This window comes from Phasianus colchicus, chromosome 4, assembly GCF_987193195.1.
Source record: "Phasianus colchicus chromosome 4, bPhaCol1.hap1.1, whole genome shotgun sequence".
NCBI lineage: Eukaryota > Metazoa > Chordata > Aves > Galliformes > Phasianidae > Phasianus > Phasianus colchicus.
In genome coordinates, this window is record NC_143439.1 from 71,318,751 (window position 1) to 71,344,599 (window position 25,849).

The window sequence follows — 25,849 nt, forward strand, 5'->3', positions numbered from 1 at the left end:
AAAAATGCTGGGTATGAAATCATAGCAACATAGGCTTGGCAGAAGAGGCCATTATAACGAGATTAGTTTTTGTAAACAAGTTCATGATGTGTTTTGAAATGCTTTGTTAGACTGTGCAGGTGGAAGAGGCCTGAGTTAGATGGGGCTGAAGCCCAGAGAGGCTGTGGATGCCCCATCCCTGCAGGCATTCAAGGCCAGGCTGGATGTGGCTCTGGGCAGCCTGGGCTGCTGGTTGGTGACCCTGCACATAATGGGGCATTGGAACTGGATGAGCATTGTGCTCCATTGCAACCCAGGCCATTTCAAGATTCTGTGATTCTTTGATACACCGCAGAATCATTGAAACACAGAACGTTTTGAGTTGGAAGGGACCTTTAAAGGCCATCTGGTCCAACTCCCCTGCAGTGAACGGGGACACCCACAGCTCCATCAGGTGCTCACAGCCCCGTCCAACCTGACCTTGGGTGTCTCCATGGATGGGGCATCCACAGCCCCTCTGGGCAGCTTGAAATTCACTTGAAAGCAGCCACAAAGCCAAGAGCTGAGCTACTGCCACAAAGCACACTGGAGCTGGTGACGTTCAGACCCATCCTCCAGCAGCTCATGGACCACACTGAGGACTGATGTCCTTGGGAAACATGTTTATGTGTCAGTTAGAATGCCACATTGCCTCTGTGCCTCAGTCATCCATCCTCACATGGATGCTAGTTCTGCATCCTGCCTCTTTTCTACATTAAGCTCTTGAATGTTGCGTGGAGCACCATGCAAACCATCACAATAGGTCAGCTGGGAGCCAAGCACAGTGATGTTGGGTTCCATCCCCGGGTTCCTCTCCAGCCTTTCTGGACCTAAAGGATTTTTCTTTGCCAGCACAAGCCTTGCCTGAACCTCCTCTCTAACCGAGTTATCTACTCAGTTTACTTAACAGCATGTGGAATTGCCGCAAACAAGTTGTCAGTGCAGAGGCTGAGCTTTGAATTGTAATGCAGAACAGAAGGGGAGAGCACTGTTGGATGATATTAGTAGCTGAGGCCCTGCAGAACCAGGAATGATCGTGGCCCTTTGCTGGTGCTGTGAGGATGAATGGGCTGAAAAGCAGTAGAAAAACAGAAGGAAAGAGAATGCTGCTCGGTTTTCTGCTTTTCTTTCTGTCCCAGCCAGTGAGAACGAGGTAATGAAATTAAAGGCTCTTAAACTGAAAAGGGATGGCAACTTGAATCACGACAGAGTTCCCTTTTTTTTTAATACATAGCAATTCACCGCCACAGTAAATCAAAGCTGATGTGGCTGAATTTAAAACATCGACTGCCGGGCGCTTCCAAAGACAAATTCAGAGGAGTGTCCCAGGAAAAACGAGGCTGCGATGCTAATGCAAAATGTGCTTCCTTCCACGGTGTTGTGGCTTTCTGTTTATTTGTTTTTAAGGAATCCAGAATTTGCAGGAACCCCAGATATTTTGGAAATGTGGATTTAGAAGCAGAGATTGCAACGTGTCCGGGGATTCTCGTGCTCCTGATCTTTGCAAACTCATGACAGGTTGGTGTGAACAGCTGTGAATTTAGGAGCTGTGCTTTCAAAGCACTGACTCTGAGCATTGCATTCGTCTCTATTTGCTCAATGTCTGCTGTGCATTGGTGTAAAATACCTTTAATTGTCCCCACTCTCAGCGTGGGCTGCAGTATGAAGTTTCCACCCCATTGGGATGCTGTTCCCCATGTCCTCCGTGTCACTCCTATTCAAGGCAATACACAGTGTTTCAAAGCTACTGGGAGAACAATTAATAAATTGCATTGCATAGAATTACACCCTGCAACAGAAAAATGTCTGACTGACCGCCCCGCTCCTTCTCACGGCCGTAACCTCGGAGGAACCCTCAGCTTACAGCTCTCACCACAACCAGCTCAGATCCAGTGTTGAAATAGTATTAAGTACCAAAGGCAATCTAGAAATAATGTTCGTCTGAGTGAACCCTGATGAAATCAAGGGAGCTCGGGGCTCGCTCAGCTCACAGCCCTTCCAGCACAGCCTGCTTTGGGGGGACCTCATTTCCCGAGGTGTTTGCCTTGAGAGTGATGAAGTGATGCATATATCTTCCTTAATTTTAGGAAGACTGAGGTTGGCTTCAGGCTCTGTGCCTTGGGAAGTGTGTCCAAGTGTCATCCAGAGCATCGCATTGTCTCTGTGCCTCCTTTGTCCATCCTCACGTGGATGCTAATTGTGCATCCGACCTCTTCTCCTCATTAAGCTCTTAAGTGTTGGATGGGTGTAGGGTGGCTGTAACCTCAAAGTGTGTTGTCCATGGGCTTTGGGAGTGGGGCTGATGTTTCCCTTCACTCAGAGAGTGGTGAGGCACAGGTGGTCCATTTTGCTCTGGGTGCCCCATTCCTGGAGGTGGTCAAGGCCATGGATGGGGCCCTGAGCAGCCTGAGCTGGTGAGGGGAAGGGCGTTGGGCTGGGAGGCTCTGAGGTCCCTTCCAACCCAACCAGTGATTCCATGGGTCTGTGATCTTTAAGGATGCTTCCAACTCAACCATGATTCTATAATATGGTTCCATTGTGGTGGAGACTCGGTAGCTGCACGCATATCCTGCTCCAGCTCAGCTCTCATTCTATCCTTACCTGTGTGGAGTTTGCTTTTGCATTGGTCTTGAGTGGGGCTGGAGAGCCCTTTTGTACCAGTTTGCTCTTCTGCAGTGCTAGAGAGGTAAAGAATCACCAGTGGAAGAGCTGGAATTTAGTTACGGTCCCAATGGAGATGGGGAGTAGGTGGTGGTGCAAGTTGGGTGCTCAGGTTTTATTAACAGGCCAAGTAATTCCTCCCAAGGAAATGGAAGCCCTGTTATTGAATATGCATAGAGGCTCTTTTCTGGAAGAAAAAAAAATGGATGAGGTGAACAGAAGCCCTCCATTCATAAGCTCTCATCTGTGAGCATCCTCACCGCTGTTCCACCGCTGCTTCCAGGTCTTGGTGAGCAAGGAGCTCAGACGTGTCCAACGAAGAACACACAATTTGCTAAGTGGTTTTGAATGCTTCTTTCAGCAACAGTTGGTTCGAATTGGGATGGAAATGCCATTTTTTCACCCCCTCCTCCCTTAGCTTTGCATGTTCCAGGCTCAGTGCAGGTCAGGGCCGTGGCTCAACTGATGCTTTTGAGGAATTTGTTTGCTATCAGAAATGCTGGGGGCATTCCTGCTGCTGCTCTGAGTGTAGCAAAGCATTTCTGGAGGCCGAGGAGAGCTCTTGGAAGGTATTTCCACAGAAAATTGCAAAACTAAATCAGCTCTGCATGCTGGTAGCTCTATTATGATGAAGTGCTTTGAACCAAAAAGTTCAATGTTCTTGGAAGCTTTTCTTGTGGTCAATGCCAGAGATTTCTGATTAATAAGGAAAACAGGACAGTTTCTTCTCTCTGAGGTGCTGGGCTGAAAAATGAAGCAGTAGGAACAAGGAAGAGCCCTCAGGGTTTCCCTCTCATTGAGAGCCTTGTGGAAATGATGTGCTGCTTCTATAGGGTGTATGGGGGGGAAGGGAAGGGAAGGGAAGGGAAGGGAAGGGAAGGGAAGGGAAGGGAAGGGAAGGGAAGGGAAGGGAAGGGAAGGGAAGGGAAGGGAAGGGAAGGGAAGGGAAGGGAAGGGAAGGGAAGGGAAGGGAAGGGAAGGGAAGGGAAGGGAAGGGAAGGGAAGGGAAGGACTACAAGAAGGACTCAGGCCAGAGGATGTAGTGGAAGCAGAATAAAGGAGAAATCTGTAAGGAAGAATAAAATATACACATGCAAGAAATAAATATCTAAAGGGGGGCTGTAAGAGAGAAGGAGTTACTCTTTAGTAGGATCTGTTGTGTTAGCACATGGGGAAATGGTTTCAAACTAAAAGATGAGAGATTTAGACTGGATTTAAGATCTTTACAGTAAGGGTGGTGAAGCACTGGCACAGGTTGCCCAGAGATGTGGTAGATACCACATCCCTACAGAAACCCAAGGTCAGGCTAGATGGGGCTGTGAGCAGCTGATGGAGCTGTGGGTGTCTCTGTTCACTGCAGGGGAGTGGGACCAGGTGGCCTTTAAGGGTCCCTTCCAACTGAACCAGTTACTATCATTCCATGGTTCTATGAAATAGTAGGGAGCAGTGGGTTTGTAGAAGTGGTGGGAGCTTTCTGGGAGCAGTGTTGATGATGACCTGTGGAAGGTGCATGGCTGATGCACCGAGCATCTTTTCCACCTCTGATAGCTCCTAAAGCAGAGGAATCCCCACCTGCTGTCAGCAGTTGCCTTTTGGAGCACCATCGCCTCGCCCTTGTTTGGGTTCTTTGGTGCCCAATGGAGCTGAGTTCTTGTATGCTCTCATCTCCATTCTCAGCCACCTGCTCTAAGCAAGCACTGGGCAGAATCACCCCAAATAGCTTCAGAGTCACCCAGAGCCCTGCTGGGTGATGTCTCGAGCTGCAACCACCCCACCTTTAGCAGGGCTTGAGTATTTGGGGCACCAGAGAGCCCTTCCAACTCCAGAAGTTCTGTGGTTCCGCATGTTTACAGCTCCGAGGTCACTACCTGCCAGCTTCTATTTGTCACTGACCCTTCTGCTCAAAAACAAAGATTAAATTGCATTCAGAGCAACCACATAAGCCTCGTTTTCTGGAGGCAGCCATCCTTAGGGGAAGGAATTGGCAGGCAAGAGCAGCAGTGGTTCCTGCAAGGATTCCTGCACCGTCAGCAGGAGGATGCGCCGAGCTGTGCCTGGAGCCCTGGCATTGGGATGCTACACAGGACTTACCAGGAGCACATCTACGTGTGCTCATGTCCTCTCACCCCACCACTTAAATTTCCTTGAATTTTATTTATTTTTTTTAATTTTTTTTTAAATTTTTTTTTTTTCCTTTTTAAAAATGAAGTTCAATATTGGAATGGAAACACATGGCGGTGCCGGTGGTGTCTTTTTTTTTTTTCTTTCCCCAAATACCATGTTAATTTAAAAAAGGCCCTTTTCATTACCCGTTATATACACAAGGGCTACAGATTACAAATGCAGAAAATTAAATGGTAAACTCTGCTGCGGGGCCTTGGGGGGAGTAAGGAGAGCCTCCAACCCCCCCCCCCCCACGTCTGCATCACTGCCTCCTCCCGGCCCCTCAGCCACAAAGGATGGGTCAGATCCTTATCAGCCTGAAACTGTACTCATAACAGCGGGCTTGCTCATTTTCCCAGTGTTAAATGACTTTTGTGCATAGATTTGAAATGAATGAAGGATTTTTTTCTTCTTTTTTTTTTTTTTTTTTTCCCTGCTTCTAGTTCCAAGTTTTCTTCCTTTTTTTTTTTTTTTTTTTAATCACATTCATCCCATTTCTGATCCTAGATAATTAATGTGAATTATTGCAATCGATCTGACTCTGCTGAAGCCCTCCCGTGGCTGCAGGTCATATCATATCATAGAATATCATAGAATGGCATGGGTTGGAAAGAACCTCAAGGATCATCAAGCTCCAGCCCCTCTGCTGCAGGCAGGGCCACCAACCCCCATGTCTAATAGTAGACCAGGCTGCTCAGGGCTCCATCCAACCTGGCCTTGAACACCTCCAGGGCATCCACAACCTCTCTGGGCAGCCTAAGGGCACAGCAGCATCCATCCTGGTGCTATAAACCACATCCCTTCTTTCACTGTTCCCATCTTAAACCTTTTATTTTCATCTTCTGTGCTGCCCCTTTTCAAGAAGGATGCTGAATTACTCATAAAGTTTGCCTGGAATATTTATTGTATGTAATGTATGGTATAATCCAGTATACAATATAATCCAATATATAATATAATCCAATATGTAACATAATCCAATATATAACATAATCCTATATACAATGTCATCCTTTCCAAAGGAAAACAAGACCCAGGCAATTGCATTGCCTGCAATCTCTGTGCCTTTCCCCCTCCCCTCCACTCCTCCCAGTATTTGCACTGGAATTTCATGAGGGTGCAGGGTTATTAAATTACAATGAGCTTCGTGGAAATCAGCATCCAGATGACAAGGGAAGTCCAGTGAGCATCGTGCCTGCAGCTCATGCCTCGTTACCTTTGCAGAACCTACAGGGGTGGGATAACATCCAAGCAACACTGGCCCAGCCTCGTATCCAAGTCAGTGGGTCATGAGACTCAAATCTATAGGAAGCCACGCTTGCTTAATTTGCTATTGACTGAAACACTTGTCCAGAGCTTGGGATGAGCCACTGGCTGCCTCTGCATGACCTGACTCTCTGGTCCCACGTGGCCTAATTATTTTTATAAAAAAAGAATTGCTGATTTTCAGCATCTCGCCAACTGCAGGCTGTTTATTCCTGCGCTTTGTTTGCTCATCTGTAGTAGGAGGGACCTTCTGGCTCTCTGAAAGAGGTGGAAGAGGAGTGGGAGTCGGCCTCTGCTCCCAGGTGACAGTGATAGGATGAGAGGTGATGGCCTCACATTGTGCCAGAAGAGGATCAGGTTGGGTATTCAGAGCCATTTCTTTAAAGGAGTGATCAGGCACCCAGGGAAGTGCTGGTGGCACTGTCCATGGAGGTGATGCAGAACCATGGACATGTGGCACTTGGGGACATGGTCAGTGGGCATGGTGGGGATGGGTTGGGGTTGGGCATGGGGATCCTAAATGTCTTTTCCAACCTTAATGGTTCTGTGGTCCAGGAGAGTGTTAGGGCTCAGCTTCCCATGGGTGCTCAGTGTGACAGTGATTGTCCCATTGCGTATCACACTGCTTCTGCCTGTGTTGTCACTGCAGTGCTGGTGGCCTGGGGAAAGGGCACTGAGTGCCATCACCTTCAGCTGCAGCTATGGGTTCAGGCTGAATAATTCCAGGAGCTGGCAGTTTGTACAATCATTAATTTTAATTACCTTTTGGTCTTAATTATTCGCTTGGCCCTTTGAATCATGTTGTTCTTGGCCATATCTGCAGAGGGAGATCTGGGATGGCGCACAGTTTCATAGAATCATAAAATCATAGAATGGCCTGGGTTGAAAAGGACCACAATGACCATCTAGTTTCAACCCCCCCTGCTATGTGCAGGGTTGCCAATCACCAGACCAGGCTGCCCAGAGCCACATCCAGCCTGGCCTTGAATCCTTCAGGGATGGCATCCAGTTGCATCCAGTTCAGAAGTGACCAACACTGCCCAAGGTTGCATTGGGTGAGCCATAAACTTGCTGTGGGGTTATGAGAGCTTAGCCTTTGGGAAAGCCTTTGCCTTGGCCTCTGGGAAGCCCTACACGATGCATGATGTGAGCTTTAGGGCTAAGCCCTGCAGGCAGACACTGCCTGGGGCTCCCTGGGCTGGGAGCACAGGAGGGGAAATCTCTGACATCTTCTGTGCATTCACTCTTGGGGATGTTAAAAACACAGCAATAAGCAGCACTGTATTTAACACTGCACACATCTGCAGCACGAGGGGAGGAGAATATCAAATGCCTGATGTTCTGCAGGCTGCTTGGAGGCGGTGTTGTTTCCCCTCTTGCACATCGGAGCATCTTTGCACTCCTGCTGTCGGCATTACGTTAAGCCTGCAGGCACACAGATGATTAACAACCCATATGATTTCCATCCTAGCTGCAGTATCACTCTAAATCTTTCTCCCTTCCCAGCCTACAAGGATTGTTTTCGGTTCGGAGCCATTGTATGGTCTTCCAGAAGCTCCCCTGCCTTTGGGGTCAGGAGGTGCCCAGGCTGTATGGAAGTCACAGGCCCCCTGAATCGGTAAATAAGTGATGAGTTATCATGAAAAATTTGTATTTTGAGCACAAGGTGAGCTCAGCGCATGCCACAAGCTTGCTCAGCTTGTATTTATTTTTAATTTTTCTTCTGTTTTGAGTTTGGTCTGACTTATTCATGCATCCATCCCAAGGGGCTTTCAGCAAACGAGCCCTTCGTAAAAAGGTTCGGAGGGGAAAAGCTCAGAGCAGGAGGAAAAAAGGTGGGAGAAGGCAGGAATGAGAAATGAGGAGGGGAGACAGGCTTGTTAGCAGCAAAGAGACAAGCAGCAGGAATACCAAGAGGGATTTCCACGTGGAGTTCTGATGTTAGAAGAGCAGCGAGCGGCGTGTTTGGGGCTGCACACCCTGGAGGTGAGGGGGAACTGCTTGTGGTGGATCCTGCTCTTCATCTATGATTTACAGCAGCATCCCTCCTGCGAGACAGCAACTGCAGACTCCGGGCTGCTTCTCCAAAAAGATGAAGTTCACCCAAGGGTGAGAGCAATCCTGCTGAGTGGAAATTGTAGCATCGCCGGCAATTGGAAATGAAACCCTGCGTGCAGTCGCCTCCGGGGATGTGCGAGTAATTCTATCCCATATGGAGCAAGAGATGGGAGTAGGTTGGGTGTAGAAGCTGCCAGGCTGACTCTTCTTTCCAACTGTACGTTTTCTGGTTGAATTAGGGGCCTCTCTCTGTTTTCTGCTGCAACATGCTGATATCCCCTTCTTTCCTTTTGTCTGAATGCATCGATACCCGCATATTGCCTGCAATATTCTCACTCAGCCATCCTCTGCTTTTGAGGAATGCCCTGTAGGTGATTTGTTTCCTGCCATGAGAATGATGTCTGCGTTCCCTCTGTTTCTTTTCCCAAACCCACTTTTGTATTAACGCTGCATGCTGCCATCAGTGCAGCTGGTTGGGTTGCAGGTCGAAACATCACTTAGGACCACTAAGATGATCAGAGGGCTTGAGCACCTCTCCTATGAGAAAAGGTTGAGGGAACTGAGCTTGTTTAGCTTAGAGAAGAGAAGGCTCTGAGGAGACCTCATTGTGGCCTTCCGGTACTTGAAGGGAGCTTTTAAACAGGAGGGGGAATGGCTGCTTATGAAGGTGGATAGTGATAGGACAAGGGGGGGATGGTTTTAAATTGAGACGGGGGAGGTTTAGGTTGGATATTAGGAGGAAATTTTTCACACAGAGGGTGGTGAGGCACTGGAACAGGTTGCCCAAGGAGGCTGTGGATGCCCCGTCCCTGCAGGCATTCAAGGCCAGGCTGGATGTGGCTCTGGGCAGCCTGGTCTGCTGGTTGGTGACCCTGCACATAGCAGGGGGTTGGAACTGGATGAGCATTGTGGTTCTTTTCAACCCAGGCCATTCTATGATTCTATGATTCCATGAAATGAACACATCACAGCTACCTTCTGCAGCAGTAAGAGATGCCATGTCTGAAGGTGAGAAAGGCAGCCTTACTATCACCAGGTTCCTCTTCTTCAGGATCTCACAGGGGGCGATCAGCCTGTGACAGGGATTGGAATGGAATGATCTTTAAGGTCCCTTCCAGCCCAAGCCATTCCATGAGCCTTTGATTCTGTGGTTCTTTGAGGATGTATATTGGAACAAGTTGCCCAGAGATGTGGTGGGTGCCCCATCCCTAGAGACTTTCACGGCCAAACTGGACGAGGCACTGAGCAACCTGGTCTATCTGTGTTGTTCCTATTCATTGCATGGGAGTTGGACAAGATGACCTTCCAACTCTAAGCATTACATGATTCTGTGATTCTGTATAGACAACACTTATTCTCTCCTTCTCTGCATGGAAAAGCTTTCATTACCCTGGTAGGCTTGTATCAAAGTTTCTTGTTTCTGTTTAAGATTTCCTGGTCAACTCTGCCATGACAACTCACTAAAAATAAGACTTTTCACCTTTGTCAAGCAATCAGCAGCTCTGGGGTTGGGTGCAAGGGAGAGTGATGGCAAGGTTGGTGTTGGGAAACAGCCCTGGCTTGTGCTGGTCCAGGAGGGCTCCAGCTCTGCCACATCTCTGCCTGCAAAAAGCTCCTGTGGTAGCTGGTGATAGGTACTGCTAATTAAAGTGTGCTTAATGGGGTCACGGGCAGCCCCAGGCAGCAGTGCAGAGCTTCTGGGCTGCAGAGCAGCTCTGTTGGGGAGCAGCATGGGAGAAGGGGTTGGGAGTTGTTTAAAAATACTGTCACAGGGCAGTGCAGGGTGTCCTTGCTGTGCGGAGGTGGAAAATGATGTGCCAGAAGCAAAGGCAGAGTGATGAACTTGCCTTCATCACATCCCTTCCTTGCATCAGTTCAGACATTCCCATGGCAAGACCATGTTTCTGGTCCAAAAAAAAGACAGATTTGCCTGATGGAAGGCACACGCACATGTGTCCCTGTTTGCACAATCCCTTGTCTTTTGTAGTAGCAGTGCTTTTGCTATGGGTTTTGCTCTGCACCACCTCAGTCCCTTTTCTGCCCTACGGCCTCTGCCGTGCCTGTAGCAGTCTTGCTTTCTTATTTATTTAAATATATATATTTTTGTATCTAACAATGACCTCAGCTGTTTGTTTAAGGAGTTCATAACCCCGTGTGAGCTTTACGACGATGAAAAGGAAATTCACGAGAAGCCCTTTGGTTCCGAGGGTCTGGCACTGATCTGCTGGGGTTCTGCTTTATGTTCCTATCAAACAATAATAAAACGACCAGAAAGGGGAAAGTAAACAGCTCGGTGTAAATAAAGACAAATCCTTGTCATTCTGCCTTCCTCGCATAGCTCAGGAAATAAGTGAATGAGGCAGTGAAATGGGGACGGAAGTGCACGCACCTATGTGTAAATCCTGACGTCTGAGAAGCCTTGAGAAAAAGAAAAGCTTTGAATAGAAGGAAATCAGGCAGTGTAGTGGTGGTGGTGGTGCACAATGCTGAGCCCCTTGTGTTTGCTCAGAGGAGGGATGCTGGGTTCAGAGCCGTGCTGTGTTGGGTTTGGATTTGATGCCATTCAAGTTGTGTGGGGTGGCCAAATTCTGAAGGGTGTTTGGATGCTCCATCCATGGAGGTGCTCAAGGCCATGGATGGGGCCCTGGACAGCTTGTTCTGATATGGACACCCAGCCCATGGCAGGGGTTGGAGCTGGGTGGGCTTTGGGGTCTCTTCCAACCCAACCATTCTGTGATTCTTTCGTTCTGTGGCCATGGTGGATTAGTCAAGAGTGAATGGATCCTTTGGTCTGCAGAGCAAAGGGCTGCTGGAATACGAGTGGCTCTTCCCCAAGTAGAAGTGAGGTCAGTGCAGGATCATTGCTCTTCTCTGGTAGAAATTCTCCAGAAGTTTTGCAGAAAAACCCTAGAATCATGGAATCATACAAGAAACTGAGTTGGAAGGTACCCCTGAGGATCATTGAGTCCAACTCTTATTTTGCTCTGTTGAAGAATCAGTTGAGTGTCAGGACTAGCTGCTGCAGGGTGACAGGGAGGAGAAGATTTGGGGGAGATGTAAGGACTTGTCCTTAAATTGGGCAGAATCACAAGATCCCATCCAGCTTGAGGATGGAACCCCTCTGGGTCCCTCCAGCCCAACACTGCCCCATCAGGGACACCCAGAGCTGTGACCTCCTGGCAGTATTTGGGGTTCCCAAGAAAGAAACCCCACACCTCTCTGGTTCTCTGTGCCAGTGTTCCAGCACCCTCCCAGCACAGCAGTGCTGCTGGTGGGCAGGGGGAGCTCCTGGATTTCTGGCTATGCCCAGTGCCCTGGGCACCATTGAACAGAGCCATCTATGGCCATGGGTGACCAACACCTGTAGAGCAATAGGACGCCTTTCAGGATGTGCCTCAGCCACCTGGACATCCTCCAAGCACCAAGACCCCCACTTCCATCCAACCTTACTGGAGGCTTGCAAGCTTAAAGAAGCATACCCAAAGGAGACTGTAGCATTCAGTGATGGAAATTGCTCTCCCTTAGTGGGCATGGTGGGAGTGAGTGCACGGTTGGACTTGATGATCTCGGTGGTCTTTTCCAACCTTAATGATTCAATGAACATCACCCTCTTTTCATGGTTTTTTTTTTTTTTTTTTTTTTTTGACTGCACTCGATGGCCAACAGCTTCTCCATGCCCTGAGCTGGGGCAGCTGACACTGTACCCCGCACCCCCTATGTCCCCCTCCCATGCTCTGTGCCCAGTGCTCACCTCCTCACCCCACCAATTGCTTTCCTATCAAACATCTTTTCCCTGCTTTTTGGACCCTGTGCATCAAGGTGATCTCACCGCAGCCCGTCTGCTCACTGCCCTGCTTGGCCTGTCCCAGTTCTTGGCATCCGAAATGGGGCTTTGTTTACACCTTTCCAAGGCTCTGACAATAAGCGTGAGGCCATCCAGAGGTTACTGTGACACCGCACGAGGAAAGGCTTTGCTTTGCTTTGCTTTGCTTTCAGATTCCTCCCGAGGTTTTTAGCTGCAACAAATGGCCATAAATCCTATTGCCCTGCTGCAGAGCGAGGCGAACAGATGCAGGATTGGGGCAAAAGCTCAATATTTTCTGTAAAGAACACTTTCTATAGAAAAGGGCAAGATGTAGCTGACTGTGCTTTCGGATTAGGTTAGAATGCCAAGCCTTCCTCTTTACACTTTTCCTGAAGCACTTTTTGGGGGCATGCCTGAGGGAATGGTGGATAGAGCATAGGGCACTATGGGCACACAGAGCCCAGTGATTTCATGGCCATGGGGTTCCAAGCCTGCTTTGTCCTGGAGATGCTGAGAGAAGAGGCATCCAGAGGTAGAGGGGAAGGGGTTGGTGGTGTCCATTCCATTGAAAAAGGGATTATTTTACAGCATGGATGGAAATAAAAGATGTAAGAATAGATTTTAATCAAGATGATGGGGTTTTTTTTGCTACAATTTATTAGCCTCTACAAACTGAAGAAACCCTTTTTCCCTGAAGCAGGGTGTTACCGACTCACTGATTTCGAACCTTCTGCGAAGTTATTTTATATCTGTTTCCTTTTAGCCAAATGTTTCCTACCAGTCTGCACAGCTGTTTTAAATATCCATTTGCTCGTGTGTCTGCCTTTCTGTAGAGCACACTCTGAATGGTTTTTGCTCTTTTCCAAACAGTATTCAGACTCTGGAAATATCCATCCCGCAGCCATATAAAATCAGTTCTGATAAACCACCCAGGTGCTCCCATTGGGTGGATGGGTTTTGCAGGTGACACTATTGAACAGAAGGGCTCCAGCACCATTGTGGGGTGTCCTTGGAAGCTGTTTGCAAAGCACAGGTTGAACTCCTGTTGGAGACCTCCATAGCTGTCACTGGTTCCTTTGCTCTGATGCTGAGTTGGTCCATCTGCAGCGGATCTTCTCATGGCTGCTTGGCACTGGGACTGGTGCTCAGAGAGGAGCCATGAGGACAGCAGACTGGGAGAAAAGAATGAGTTTGGGATGAAAACCATCCCCTAATGAATGGGGAAAAGTGCTAATATTAGAGGATGGTGTTGGTGAAGTTGTGGCTCTCCTGTTTCAGATCTCGGTTCTATGTAGACTGCAGAGGTCCTCTGGAAGGTGGGATGAGTTTGATGGGGAATTCCCAAAGCAAGCATGGAATCATAGAATGGTTTGGATTGGGAGGAACCTTTAAGGTTATCTGTTTCCAACCCCCTGTATAGGCAGGGACATCTCCCTCTAGCCCAGGTTGCTCACAGCCCCATCCAGCCTGGCCTTGCGTGCTTCCAGGGAGCAGCATCCTCAATCTCATTGGGCTGCCATTAAAGAACTTCTTCCTAATATCTAGTCTAAAAGCAGCTTGTTTCTGGCCTTGTAAGCAGGATGAAGACATCAGTGCAGCACAGCAACCCCAGCACCAGCCCAGGTACCACATCCTCCCATGGTTGGGGAAGCAGAAAGCCAAAATCTTCCTGTTTCCAAATGGAAAAAAGTCCCAGCCTCCCGCAAAGCCGAGTGAGGCACCACAGTGTGTTTTCTGTTTACAGTAGAGCTTAAAGAAATAAGCATCAGTTACATAGGGGAAAACTGAGAGCGCAGTCAAATTGGACCCCAGGGCAAGGCTCGCCAGCAACAATAGACCCCATCATTTCTGCTAAACAAAAAAGCTGAGGATAAGGAGGAAGTCATCATGAAAAGCAAGGGATGTATTAGCTTAGTTTTGAGCAAATGTTTAAAAAGAAAAAAAAAAAAAAAAGGAAAGAAAGGAAAGAAAAGAAGGTATTTCAAGCACTTGAACTCGAGCGGTGGCTCTGGGTGTATCCATTTCACTGCAGACAGTGTCTGCAAGTTGGTTGCACATGTGTGCACACAGCATCACGGTGGGGACAGCCGGCGTTTAAGTGGCTGCTGCCCCAGAGAGGCTTCCCTCAGTCTGTCTGTTCTCTGCTTTTAGCTCTTTTCACGAGCATCCTTTAGCCCAGCTCACGCGGTGTTTCTCTATCGCTATTCCTGCAGCGATGAGCTTCTGCAGAGGATGCACAAAACTCATTGCACGTGCAGGAGGGGGCTGCTGCCTCCTTCCCCATCTTCTCAAAGCCATTCCTCCTCATCCGGCTCCCAAACCCACCTCCTCCCTCCTTCTCCCCCTGCGCGAGGACGCGGGGAGGAAGCGCGCTGATAACGCTCATTAAATTTATAGCCACGTTGCGCCGTAACGTTTAATCAATGTTACGTGACTGTGTGCTGCAGCACGGGGTACAAGTTCAATGCAAGGTGAATCTTGTCTGAGATAATCTGAAAGTTCACGCAGAGGTGAAGGCAGCGGCAGCTTCGCGCAGACCGGCTCGGGGTTAGCGAGAGGTCACCTGGGTTTTTTGGGTGGTTTTTTTTTTTTTTTTATTTTCTTTCCCCTTTTTAATGTGTAAACAGAAGGAAAAAAAAAAACAAAAAACGCAGCTTGCAAAGGACTTGGCATCATCTGAGCAACAGGAAAAATAACAGTGGCGTGTTGGCCCCGTGGGTCGCTGAGCACCAGGTCCTGGCTGCAGAGCTGGAGGCACGACAGCAATGCCTTTAGGGACAGAGGGAGCACATCCACATGTCACAGCTGGCAAATGGGGTCCAAACGCTCTCCCAACTCTGTCCCTGTTCCGTGCGTGGTGCGGGTGGGACCCTCCATCCCACTCACTGGGTTGGGTGCCCCCAGTGGGGCTGGACTCACCTGGAAAAGGTGCTGGGTGGTCTCGAGGGGATGCTGCAGGTCCATCGCTGGCCACTGGGCTGCATCAGTCTGGGATGTTTGCCCCTAGAAAGATGTCACTGCATGCAATTATTTTGGGTAGGGCCAATGGTGGAAGTGGTCTGCTTGAGAGACTGCTGCTTTTTTTGCCTCTCCACCAGCCTTTGTGTGTATTTAGGGGATTCTGCGCTTTTCTTCGTTAGCTCTTTTCCTTCTTTATCCAAGCATCCCAACCTGCACCTAAGCTGTTTCTTCACATTTCCCCCCAACCAGCCCATTTGGAAGCACAGGTCAGGCAGGACAGCTCCGATAAGCTCCAAAGCAGAGGTTACCGAGCTCACTCCCCTCATAAATCCCCATTTCCAACCTTCCCCTCCTTTCTGCTGATACAAGCCCCGGGGCTGTGCTGGAGAGGCAGCCAGGGGCCAGCTGTCAGCTGAGAGCCACAGGTGCTGCTCCATCAGCGCCAACAGCAGCTCCGCCTGCGCCTCGGCTGCAGGAAAAATGCAAGGCACGAGATGGGAAGAGGCAGAGGAGAGCCCTCCAAAAGATGTGTTTTTTTTCCCTTCCTATACAAATCCCTCTTCGGTGACCACGTGCACGTGTGTTTGTGTTCATTTTCTATCATTTCGTTGCACTTTGGCACAATCCCTTGACTTTCTCACCCGGACTGTGGAGGCAGGTAGGGTATTGCTGCAGACCCTGGGTGTCCATCCTTTTGGCTTGAGTGAAGAGGAATTGCCTTTGGCCACGTCGTTAATGTGGATAAGTAACAAAAGTTCTTTTATTTTATTGCATTTTCTATTAAAAAATAAAAAAAGAAGGCAACAAAACCATAAAACTATCAGGTTGGACACATGTGCTGTTGATGAAGGGTAACTGAAGGCACAAAGCCATTCTCTCTCAACACCGAGCACGGGGTTTTCTACCAATAGCAAAAGCAGCTTCAAAACCACAAAATGCTTTTGTTCCCTCTTCACTTCTAAGAAAAATTGCCTACAGCACAACAACCTCAGGAAGCTGAATTGAGCGTTTTCGTAGAATCATAGAATGACTGAACCACGGAGTGGTTGGGTTGCAAGGGACCCCAGAGCCCACCCATCCCCATCCGTGGGCTGGATGCCCCTTGCCAGCTCAGGATGCCCAGAGCCCCATCCATGGCCTTGGGCACCTCCAGGGAATGGGACACCCACAGCTTCTGGAGGCTTTTGAGAAATGTGGAGATGTGGCACTAAGGGACATGGTCAGTGGGCATGATGGGGGTCAATGGTTGGACTTGGGGATCTTCATGGTCTTTCCAACCTTAATGATTCTATGATTCTCTGGGCAGCCCATACCAGTGCCTCATCACCCTCTAGACAGAGAATTTCCTCTAAACATCTAACCTAACTCTCATCTCTTTTAGTTTTAAGCCATTCCTCTTTGTCCTATCGCTACCTGCTCCCCTACTACCACCCCAGTTGATGCAACCCAGGATTCCCCAAGCCTCCAGCCCCAAATCCATTCCCATTACCTCCATTGCCATGGTACCGGGTGGCGAGGAGAAGCCATGGGAATGTTCTGCAGGAGACATCCCTGCATCGGCGATGAATCCCCCTTTGTGCTGTCAATGGAGACACGAAGCGTTGTTCAATAGCAGTCCCTCGAGAGCAGCTCCCGGCACTCTTTGCTTCCTCTTGGCTGCTGCCCAGTGTTGTCTCTTTGTCCAATGCAGACTGGGGGATCTGCAGGGCAGAAAGCTGCTCGTCATGGCAAGCACCGTGCAAACTTCTGAACCTGCAGGAAGAATCTCGTGGGTAGAAATAATTATTTTTTACAGGTGCAAATTGGCTGATAATTCCAGCATTCCAGTCTACTTGTTTTCCTTTAACCCGTTCATAAAATACCCCATCCACTTGGCTACCACCGAAACCTCACAACGCCTTGTGTTTTTGCTGGATATCTGCAGTGCTTTGTTATTTTTTCAGTTGGCATCGCACGGTGCTTTACGATAGCTGGAGGAACGTGGGATTTCCCTAGAATTCAATCCAGCCTTCCCCACAGGCAGCACTCCAGCCCGGTGACTAAGGCTATGGTTCTGCCCCAGCAGAGCCAGCAGGAGCACAGATGGAGCCGAAGGGACTTTCCAGGAGCCCTCGAGGCTGTCACCATGCTGTGATGCGTTAATCCTCCGTACCCCCACCCTTCAGCCTGGTGCTGACCTGAGAGCAGCCTTTCAGTGTCCAAAGGGGCTGGAAGAAAGAAGGGGACGGACTCTTCAGCAGTATCTGTTGTGTTAGGATGTGAGGAAATGGTTTCAGGCTGAAAGAGAGGAGATGCAGGCTGGATATAAAGAAGCAGTTTGTTACGATAAGGGCTCTGAACCATTGGCACAGGTTTCCCAGAGAGGTGGTGGGTGCCCCATCCCTGGAGACACCCAAGGTCAGGCTGTGAGCACCTGATGGAGCTGTGGGTATCCCCATTCACTGCAGACAGTGGGACCAGATAGCCCTCGAAGGTCCTTTCCGACTCAAACCATTCTGTGATTCAGTGATTCTGCTGCTCCACATTGGTGTTGTTGAAGTCCAGCAGTTCTTTCGTGTGCTGTGATGTGGGAGGCTGGGAGGCGAAGGGGGTTCCTCCTAATAAATGATGAACATTTGCAGATGGAAAAGCAGAAGACCTTTCTGTGCACACGGAAAACTTTTTGGAGACCTTCCCCTGGGAGCCTGATGTAAGAAACGCAGACCTATAAACAGGCAATTGTAGAAGCCTGAAAATAACCCAGACTGGACAAATAAGGGCTTTGTCAGTCTCAAACCTCCCTCTGATACGTACTCTGTCCCTTCTGCCATAAATCTTTCCAGATTCTTCTCATAGGTTTTTTGGTGTTTTTTTTTTTTTTTTTTTTTTTCCCCCAAGAACTTTTACAGATAGCAGAAAAGCAAAAGAAAAAAAAAAAAAGATGGAAAGATAAAATTGCTGCCTTAACTTGCAAAATAAATCCAGCTAAGGTGCAAGATGAGAAACGTGGCGTTGGTTTTCTGCTCTTCTGTCTGAGCCGTGAGGACGAATGACAGCCCCAGGTGGGACCTCTGCAGGGATTTGGGTCTTCAGAGCGACCCAAGCAGGCTGGATAGTATTGCACCTCCAGTCTAAATGAGTTCCTTTGAGTTCTGATAAGCACCTAGGACAAAACCAACTTCCCCTGGCCTCCATGTGTGTTGATGTCTTGCTTTATGCATCACTTGGCTTGTGCAGCCAGCGCAGCATAAGGTTACTGCAGTGCTAGGCACTCCTTTGCACTCCTTCCTTAGAAAGAAGCTTAGCTTCCAGTGAAATCAGTGACAAATCTACTGCTGCTTTCATTTAGGCCATGATTTTACCCTGTGTGTCTTTCACAAGTAAACAAGCAAACATCATGTTCCAATTCCCAGTGCCTTTTCTTCTTCGTGATGCTCTCGCCCAAACCCACGTCTCCCCGTGGGGTCGAGTATTTCTTTCTCCTTTCAGTATTACTTTCCCATGAGGCATAATGGCAACCTCCCCAAAATAAATGATTTTGAATGTACTTGTCTGTGGCTGCTGGGGTGGGAAGCTCCCTGGGCTTTGTGCTCTGTAGTCACCCCACTGGGAGGCATCAGGGGCTGAGCGATCGGCCGTGGGATGGTTGTGTGCATGGGCATGGGCAAACTGGGACATGGCACTGGGTTGGATCCAATGGTTTCTTCTGCTTTTCATGGAGATATTCAATATTCTTAGCTGGGTATTTTGTGGTCCCTCTGGGAGCTGCTTGTCTCTTCATTCAGGCGGGTTTAGTTGTGACGCTGGTAGGATCCAAGCCTCTTGCTGTCACCTTTCATCAGTGGAGCTGTGGTGTCAGGTCAACAAAATGTACTTTTTAAAGAAGAGATTTAGGATTATAAGGCAACGATGTGATCTCTTGCAAGCTGAAGCATGGCTGCTTTGTAGAAGGCGTTGGGTCAAGGCTGTTCATTCTGCTTGCTGCCCGCAGTGATGCTGGAGGAAGAGCATCAAACTTGGAGATGATTAGGAAAAGAAGGGAATGTGGTAACTGTGCCTTTTAGAACAGCATCCAATAAACATAAGGACATGATTAGTGGAGATGGTGGGGATGGGTTGACGATTGGGCTTGATCACAGAATCCTGGAATGGCCTGGGTTGAAAAGAACCACAATGCTCATCCAGTTCCAACCCCCTGCTATGTGCAGGGTCACCAACCAGCAGATCAGGCTGCCCAGAGCCACATCCAGCCTGGCCTTGAATGCCTGCAGGGATGGGGCATCCACAGCCTCCTTGGTCAATCTCTTCCAACCTTAATGATTCTGTGATTCTATGAAGTGGTCACGAATGGTCACAAGTCGTCTTCCCCTTTTCATCCCCCGCCACGCTTTGGGTTTTTACTGGCAGGTGTTGCTTTACAGGAGACACAGCAGTAGCAATGCACCATGCTTTGCACCCATCTCGTGAGCCTTGAGCACCACAGAAAAGCAGAGGGAAAAGGACTAAAAGAGGTGTGAGATTTTCCCAAACTGGGCTTTTATTGGGAGGTTTGATTTCCTATCTTGGATGCTTCCCATCCTTTGTTGGTGGTGGGTCTGTTGATGCTCTGGAGAGCCCTGTTCAAGCCTTTCTGATGCTCTCTGGTGTTGCTGAGAGTAAATATCGCAGGGGATGAAAAGGGAGGAGATACTGGTGTGGAGGATGTTGTATTTTTACTGGAAGAAGGGTTTCAAGCTGACATCTGTAGACCTTGAAACAAGGGGAGAGTTCCTCTTCAGGATGGGGTTGGTTTCCCTTACACCATCTGGTTGCTGCGTAGCTGTGAGACTTGTGCCAGCCAGCCTCTGGCAACAGCTGTTTTATAAATATATTTCCATAAATACCAACAGTTTCAGCATGAACTCAGCCTGAAGGAGTCAGGATATTAAAAAGCAGAGCGGCTGAGACACAGAGGAAGATGTAGCCACAAGAGAAGAGGCAGCAATGGCACTTTTACACTGAGATGTGCCTCTCTCACCCAGCAGGCATTGAAAATACCTCTGCCATCAGTTCTGAAGAGGAAGAAGTTAGCAGAGCCAGGCGTTGCTTGAAGTCAGGGATGCAGGAAGGTTCTGCAATGGTTCTTGGACTTTGTGTCTTAGTGGGAAGAGGTGGGGAGAGGTCCTTGGGGCCAAATCGTCCCATGTCAGCTCAGCCCTATGATACCAACCCATTGTCCATAGGATAAGTCTCTATTCTCTGCATTACTTTTCACCTTGAATCTTCCTTTCCTGCCACCATTTTCAGCTCTAGGCACCGTGCATCACCTCCCAGGTCTGTGCAAGGCCCATGGTGACACAGACACCAGTTTCCATTCCCAGTGCAGCCATGTTCATTGGGGTTATATATATATATATATACACGTGTGTGAATGCATAAAACCAGATTGTTTTCCTGTACCTTTCCATTCTCCACTTCTCCATTCGTACAAACACACACTTGAGCACAAACAGCTCTCCTATGTGAACTCTTTGCAGCTGCAGGCTTGCAGCTGAGCACGCAGTTATTGCATTTTCCTATCGCCGCAATAAAAGCTCCCTTTTTTTTTATTCCCCCCTCTTCTTTTCCTTTCCTCCAGTGTGCGCCCTGTCAGCTTTGATTTATAGCCTTGAAAAGCAGACTCTGGTTTGAAGAATTAATGGTATTTGCATATTTTATTTGGAATCTCCCCTGGAAGGCGGCTGCAGCCGTGGAGCTGCCCAGCGCCGCCGTGCAGACGCTCTTCTCTTTTCCTTATTTCTTTTTTTTTTTTTTCCTGGTGTCATTCAGATTTAGCAGCAGAGGTGAAAAGTTTAAACAGTAAAAGCAATAAAACCACATTTATGTGACAGATAAATCGTCCAGAGACAGCTCCCTCTTGCAGCACCTTTCTCCCCTGGCTCCGACCTGTGCCTATGGCTGAGCCCTGCAGTGCCCACTGTGCTCAGCCCTGGGCACCCTCAGTGCTGCTTGTGCCCTTCCAAGGTCCAGCCTGGGTGGGTTTGTGTTTAGGATGGTGCTTATTTACAGTCGTAGAGTCATTCAGACTGAAAAAGAGCTCTAATATCCCCAAGCCCAAACCCCAACCCATCCCACCATGCCTACTGCCCATGGCCCTCGGTGCCACATCTCCACGGTTCTTGGGCACCTCCAGAGATGGTGACCCCACCACCTCCCTATGCAGTCTGTGCCACTCTTTTGGAGAAGAAATGTCTCCTAATATCCAACCTGACCCTCCCCTGGCCATCACTTCTTGTCCTGTTGTTACCCAGAAGCAGAGGTCAACCCCCACCCCGCTCCAACTTCCTTCAGGCAGTTACAGAGCCATGAGGTCTCCCCTGAGCCTCCTCTTCTCCAGTCTGTCCCATCTCATTCCCTCACCCTCTCTCCATAAGATCTGCACTTCAGATCCCTCGTTGCTCTGCTGCCCTTCTCCAGACACGCTCCAGTGCTTTTCTTGTAGTGAAGGGCCCAAAACTGAATACAGCACTTGAGTTACAGCCTCACCAGCACCTTTGCACAATCACAGCCCCTCGTGCTTTTTTTCCTTAACTCACTTCTAACCTCCGCCTTCTTCTTTCTACCCCTCTTTTATTGCCCTACAGGGCATCCTGCAGCCCCTACAGCCATCCCCAGTGCAGGACAGACCTGCTGGAAGCATCGTGGGGTGGAAGGAGCACATGAAGTCATACTCCAGGCTGCGGCTTTAGGGTGCCCTTTGGATAAAAAGACTCCCAACAATGTGCAGCCCTGGTTTGTAGCCGACCTGCAGCACAAAACCGCGGGCTGGAAGAGCCCTCCGAGGTCCCGGCTAATCCGTCCCCCCCGCCAGCGCTGGGGATTGTTCCCGACAGCTTCTTTTCTTTGCTCTGACCTACATAGTCAAAAAGAATCTTGTTGCACATTTTTGTTTTGTACCTTGAGGTCTTCGAGGAGCCAAATCCCCGTTCTTTGCCGGGCGGGTTGTGTTGTTAAACAGCGCCTGAGCCTTCAGGAAAACCATGGAGACGCGGGGGCACAATGAGGCCTCTATGGCCCTCGCTTCGCCTGGGGACGGCCACGGGCAGACAATACCATGGGGCCCTTCCTTATGGGGCGGGCGCCGGGACGCTTGGCTGCTGCCGATGAAGACGTCGGCACTTGGCAGCCCTGAGCCACAATAGAGCGGTCACAGGGACAGGGGGAACCGTGGCTGCTTGTCATGAGCCGTGCGTTCCCCTCCAAGGCCTTTCAGTACTTGAAGGGGGCACATAAACGGGAATGGGAACGGCTGCTTATGAGGGTGGATAGCGATAGGACAAGGGGGGATGGTTTGAAACTGGGACTGGGGAGGTTTAGGTTGGAGATTAGGAGGAAGTTTTTCACACAGTGATGCACTGGAACAGGTTGCCCAAGGAGGTTGTGGATGCCCCATCCCTGCAGGCATTCAAGGCCAGGCTGGATGTGGCTCTGAGCAGCCTGGTCTGGTCCCTGCACACAGCAGGGGGTTGGAACTGGATGAGCATTGTGGTCCTTTTGAACCCAGGCCATTCTGTGATGATTATGCAAAAACACGGGCACTGTTGTAGAACCATAGACTCATACAATGGCTTGCGTTGGAAGGGACCCTCAAAGGCCATCTGGTCTGCCATCTGGTCCCACTCCCTGCAATGATCAGGGACACCCACAGCTCCATCAGGTGCTCATCCAGCCTGACATTGAGGAATGGGGCACCACCATCTCTCTGGGACACCTTCCAGTGCCTCACTGCCCTTATTGTAAAACACTTTTTCCTCATATCCAATCTAAATCTCCCCTCTTTGTGCTTGAAACCATTTCCCCTTGTCCTATCGCAGCAGACCCTGTTATGACCTTAAAAAGCAGATTTAAGCACATCTGCATCATGGTTTTTGAAAACCATTTCTTGACAAAGCTGAGACTTCCACTGTCTGCTGAGAAATAGGAAAAATCATAGGTAAATGTCTCAGTTCACTCTCTTCCTGTATCTCCAGTACCACCTCTGGTACACTAAGGGACATGGTTTAGTGGGGTTGTGTTGGTGGTGGGTTGGACTGGATGATCTTGGAGGTTGTTTCCAACCTTGGTGGTTCTATTATTCTATTCTTTGATTCTATCTTTAAGTTGGAAAACACCTCTAAGATCATCTATCCAACCACCAACCCATCCCCACCACCAGATGTGCTGATGCCTTCCCACAAAGCGCAGCATCCCCAGCCATGTTGGATGGGAAGTGGTCATGGGTCAGGGGAGAAGGGAGCCCACTGCAGTGTGGGGGATGTGAGAGCTCTCCTTTAGGTCTGCTGCCTTGGAAATCACAAATCCCATTGAGGTGAAGCACTGCATCTCTTTTCAGGTTCTGCCAACAAGTTTCTTGGGGTGCCTCAGTCTTCATACCCTCCAATAGGGTAGCACATCAGGCATGCAATATGGCTAAAGGAGGTTAAAACTGCAAAACATGGCTTTTCTGATTAACACCACCTTTCCGGGACCTTTGCCATGACTCAGATAAGCCACCTGCTTGCTCACCACCTTATTTTTGTTTGTTTTTCTTCCCTGCAGCTCCTGGATCTGTTCATCCAGTGGGACTGGTCGACGTACCTGGCTGACTACGGGCAACCCACCTGCAAATACCTCCGGGTGAACCCCACCACAGCACTCGTCTTGCTGGAGAAGTGAGTGCAGCAAGGGGCACCCTAACAATTTTCAGCCCCAAATGAAGGTTTCGGAGCAGTGGGAGTGCTGACAAAGTCCTTTATCCCACTAAACTCCAGTTTTTCTATCAAGAAGCATTGATTTGGTTAAGGACTTCTATTTTTGCTTCGTTCTTAAGCAGAGTTTTCCTCGTTCTATGACAGACTTCCACTAGCATCTCAAGCTAGCCCCCAAAATCATATGAAAATGGCCAGCCTGAAGGCACTCATTGCTCTGTTTTCTGGTTCCATCAAGAGGGTCATACACTAAAATCCCAGCTATGGGACAGAAAGAATATCCTTAGGTGGCTCCAAGGCTCTTAGAGAGGACAGGACCCACATTTTCTGCTAAGGGTGAATCTCAGTTTCATTGAAGCCTGCACTTTGCACTTGCCCCAGGAGGTAATGTGCAAGCCAAGCCTGGAGCTGAGGAACAGCTGACCTCAATGGCCATCTCCATGTGTCCTCTGTGGAGAGGTGAGATGCACCCTGGAGCAGAGAGAGGGTTTGGCAGTCCTCTGAGCCCAATCCATGCTCTGAGCAGCTCACAGTTAATAATTCCAGACTTGGAAAATCCCAGGCCACGTGATGAACTCGGGCATGGAAGCAGCATGTTGGCTTCAGTCCCAAATAGTGGGGTTCACTGCCCTGGTAACCCCTCCAGCACGTACCTGCTGTCAGAGACAAGTGCCACCAGGTCACTCGTCCTCACCAAGTCACTCATCCTCACCAGGAGGATCAGCCCTGCTCTGCCCCTTTGCTTCCATCACACCTCACCAGCAAAGTAACAAGCCCAAAAGAATAATTCCTGATTTCCTCATTCTGTGGCCACTCCATGGCTGGGTCTGGCATGGAGGAGTGGGCAGGATGAGCGAGCTGGTGGTTGGGTTTTGGTTTGGTTTAATGTGAAATCAGATCCTTGGGTAGAATTTGAGTTTTTCAGAGTACCTCTCGCTTCTGTTGCACGTAGAGTAGAAGATGCCCAGTTTGGTGTTGGGGTTAAGCCTTTAGAAGCATAAACTGGGAGTGCTTTGAGGCTTTGGATGTGGGTCTGTGCTGTCTGCAGTCCACTCAACCGCACCTCCTCCCTTCCTTGGCTCATTTCAAATCAACCCACAGCATCCAAAGGCTGCTGGGTCTGCAGTGGAGCACTGTGTCAGTGCAAAACGCTTTTATACACTATAGCCATATTTTATATGTGCATCGTGCAATACGTTGCATCATCTGCAGTATATTTGCAGCCCTCCATCCTCCATGGTGCAAAAGAGTGCAGTATATTCAGAGCTATCCATAAAATGGAAAAAAAAAAGAAAGCTGAACGTTTGGACACGAAGCAGCCGGGTTGTGTAACTTGTTCTCATGATTATCTCTTTTCCTAATCACACATCTCCCATAGGATATCACGAGTGTAAGTATGCTGCTTGCTTGGGCTTTTACCCTCACCTTGCAGTGACTTTATTGTTTGATTTAAATGGAGCACTAAATGATCTAAATGCAAGCTGCCTTTGAAACAGTTCCCTCTGGTAACTCTATCGTCTCAAATGCACTAATTAGAACTAAAAGAGGAGCTTTGACTGCCTCGCTTTTTTTTTTTTTTTTTTTTTTTTCTCTTATAGATTAATTTAAACAAAGCTTGGCTCTATTTAAGGCGGTGTTTGTTGACAGGGGTGGGGACAGCATTGAGCTCTTTCCCTTCTTCTTACTTTTAATTCCTGGGCCAGCACAGAGGGACTGCATTACACAACCAGCCTCAACTGTCCTGCAGGCACAATAGTGTGGATCCCCTAAAGATCTGCCTCTGTTTCCAACCTGTTCCCAGTGTTAGGATGCATAGCTCTATCTAGAACCACGTCGCCCAGCTCTTGCAGCCCAAGGCTGGAAAAGAACGGGGCTGGCACACGGCACCCCAGTGTTGACCCCTGTGATGGTGGTGAGGCACTGGAACACATTAGCCACAGAGGTTGTGGTTCCCTTGAGGCATCGAAAGCCAGGTTGGATGGGCAGCCTGATCTGGAAGTTGGCAACCCTGCCTATGGCAGGAGGTTGGAACCAGATGATCTTTGAGGTCCCCTCCAACCTTCGCCATCCTTTAATTCTAAGAGACTGTGATAAACCTGGCTTTTTTTAAGGCTGTTTCTCCATCTATGGCCTCCAAGCTGCCCTCCCAACCCAACCACCTGCTGGGCGTCCCTCATGCTGACACCATCACCCTTTGGAGAAACCCTCTGCT

The 25,849-nt window shown here is 49.0% G+C and overlaps 1 protein-coding gene across 5 annotated transcripts in view; it reads left to right on the top strand.

Annotated features, from left to right (window-relative positions):
• Positions 1-25,849, top strand: part of EXOC6B (exocyst complex component 6B) — a 242,439-nt gene that overhangs the window by 210,899 nt on the left and 5,691 nt on the right. For 4 of the 5 annotated variants that reach the window (XM_090139927.1, XM_090139931.1, XM_031588119.2 and 1 more), the window contains one exon: positions 23,489-23,601. In XM_090139927.1, coding sequence (XP_089996053.1) covers positions 23,489-23,601 — 113 coding nt within the window. Of the gene's footprint in view, positions 1-23,488; positions 23,606-25,849 lie in introns of those variants that run through there. The other variant, XM_090139929.1, reaches the window with a different exon arrangement.